Genomic DNA, 1,608 nt, shown 5'->3' with positions numbered 1-1,608 from the left:
CAGCGACTTGACAAGTTAAGCTGTGGAAACGGCCGATCATTCGCGTGCCCTGGCATTGATATGTAGTGTAGTGCAATGTGTATATGCTTTTTTTTTCAGAATTTTTAAAAATTGAGAAGTTAATTCCAAAAGCCGAGCTCCAACAGCTATTTCCGCAACCCCACTCTATATGAACAACATTCGCAATACCTAGTGGGTGTGGTAGCACTGTAGCGGCCTTGCGATTACCCCAGCTGCACGCACAATTCATGTTCGCTCAGCTCAAGGAATCACGAAACATGAACATAGAGATATTACATATCAATAACAGGGCCGGAAATCAGGATATACAGATCCAATTCAGTGTAACTACCCAAAAGTCACTTTTATTTCAGACGACTAATCCAATAGAATCCCTCACTTTCTGGAACACTGCAATAGCCGATAGAGTACAGACAGTTTTCTAAATTAACCACAGTACGACCGAACCGATACAAGCTTCCAACTCATGGATGATAAATAGTCATACCCTATTTACACTGACAACAAACATAATGTCTAAATCAAAGATGAACAACACCAAACAATTACTCGAGAATATCCCCAGGTAGGTCACAGACCTAAAATCAGCCGATAATCACACTAAACAAGCCACACTAACCTCTACCCACCTCAGACCATATCCCATCTTGCACCCCAAAGATGCATGGGTGGGTATCTGCTGCAAAATCACCAGAGATTATGTGGACATGGATTCCTGCTGACCACCGGATAATCTGGCAAGGCTGCCATTACTCTCAGCTAAAGGCGAGGAATGAGCTTGTGCATCTTTAACTCCAGAGTCATTGCCTGGAGCATCTAGCTCGTCTCCTGAGCTGAGTTCCTCCGACTGGTCGTCGGACGGGGTTGTATATATCAAGTTTAGCAGAGAGTCGCCACAGCCACCCAACTCAATGGAAGGGCAACTTATGCTGCCATCCTCATGGGCTGACTCTTGCTGCAACAGTCGCTGTGTAAATTTATCTTCAGGGGTGCTGCCTGACATATTCCCTTCGCGCATCTTCTGACAGCAACTTAGGCACAGCTTAAAAGGGCATCTTGGGCAGCTTCTCAAGACTTGGTGTACGGACAGCTTACAGTTGTTACTATTACACAAAAAAATCTCGGATCAGATGAGAAAATGCATACAATAACAGCAAATATTAAGAAACAAACTAAAAAGCTGCATAGTACTCCATAGAAAAGAGGCATACTGGAATACATAGAAACAAGCCAAAAGTACAAAATACAAAACAACAAAGATTTCTCTTAAAGATCCTTGAATGTGAAAGGCAAGGCAGGGGAGCACACCATAACTTATCAAACAGTTCAAAAAGGTAAGCCATCAGAACAAAGTAATGGACTGCAGCAAAAAAAAATTTCTTTAGGTAATATTATTCATCTCAATCCTTAGATTTTATTAAATATTACATGATCATTGCATACACTAAAAAGAGATTTTTTTTTCATAAGTACAAGAGGTACTTTGATTTGTTGAGAAAATAAAGGAACAAGATATATAAGAAGCTTTATGTGGTTGTTAGCCATACAAACAAGCCAAAGCTATAAAACACAAAACAGCTAAGGTTT

At 40.7% G+C, this 1,608-nt stretch overlaps 1 protein-coding gene across 1 annotated transcript in view; it reads right to left on the bottom strand.

Annotated features, from left to right (window-relative positions):
- Positions 1–338: 338 nt before the first annotated feature.
- Positions 339–1,608, bottom strand: part of LOC123052381 (lysine-specific demethylase JMJ25) — a 6,114-nt gene continuing 4,844 nt past the window's right edge. Inside the window, exon 6 of the mRNA XM_044475529.1 lies at positions 339–1,124. Within this exon, the coding sequence (XP_044331464.1) occupies positions 719–1,124 (406 nt within the window). The 3' untranslated portion in view covers positions 339–718. The remainder of the gene's footprint in view (positions 1,125–1,608) is intronic.

This window comes from Triticum aestivum, chromosome 2D, assembly GCF_018294505.1.
Source record: "Triticum aestivum cultivar Chinese Spring chromosome 2D, IWGSC CS RefSeq v2.1, whole genome shotgun sequence".
Taxonomy (NCBI): Eukaryota; Viridiplantae; Streptophyta; class Magnoliopsida; order Poales; family Poaceae; genus Triticum; species Triticum aestivum.
This window is presented reverse-complemented; position numbering and strand designations above follow the sequence as displayed.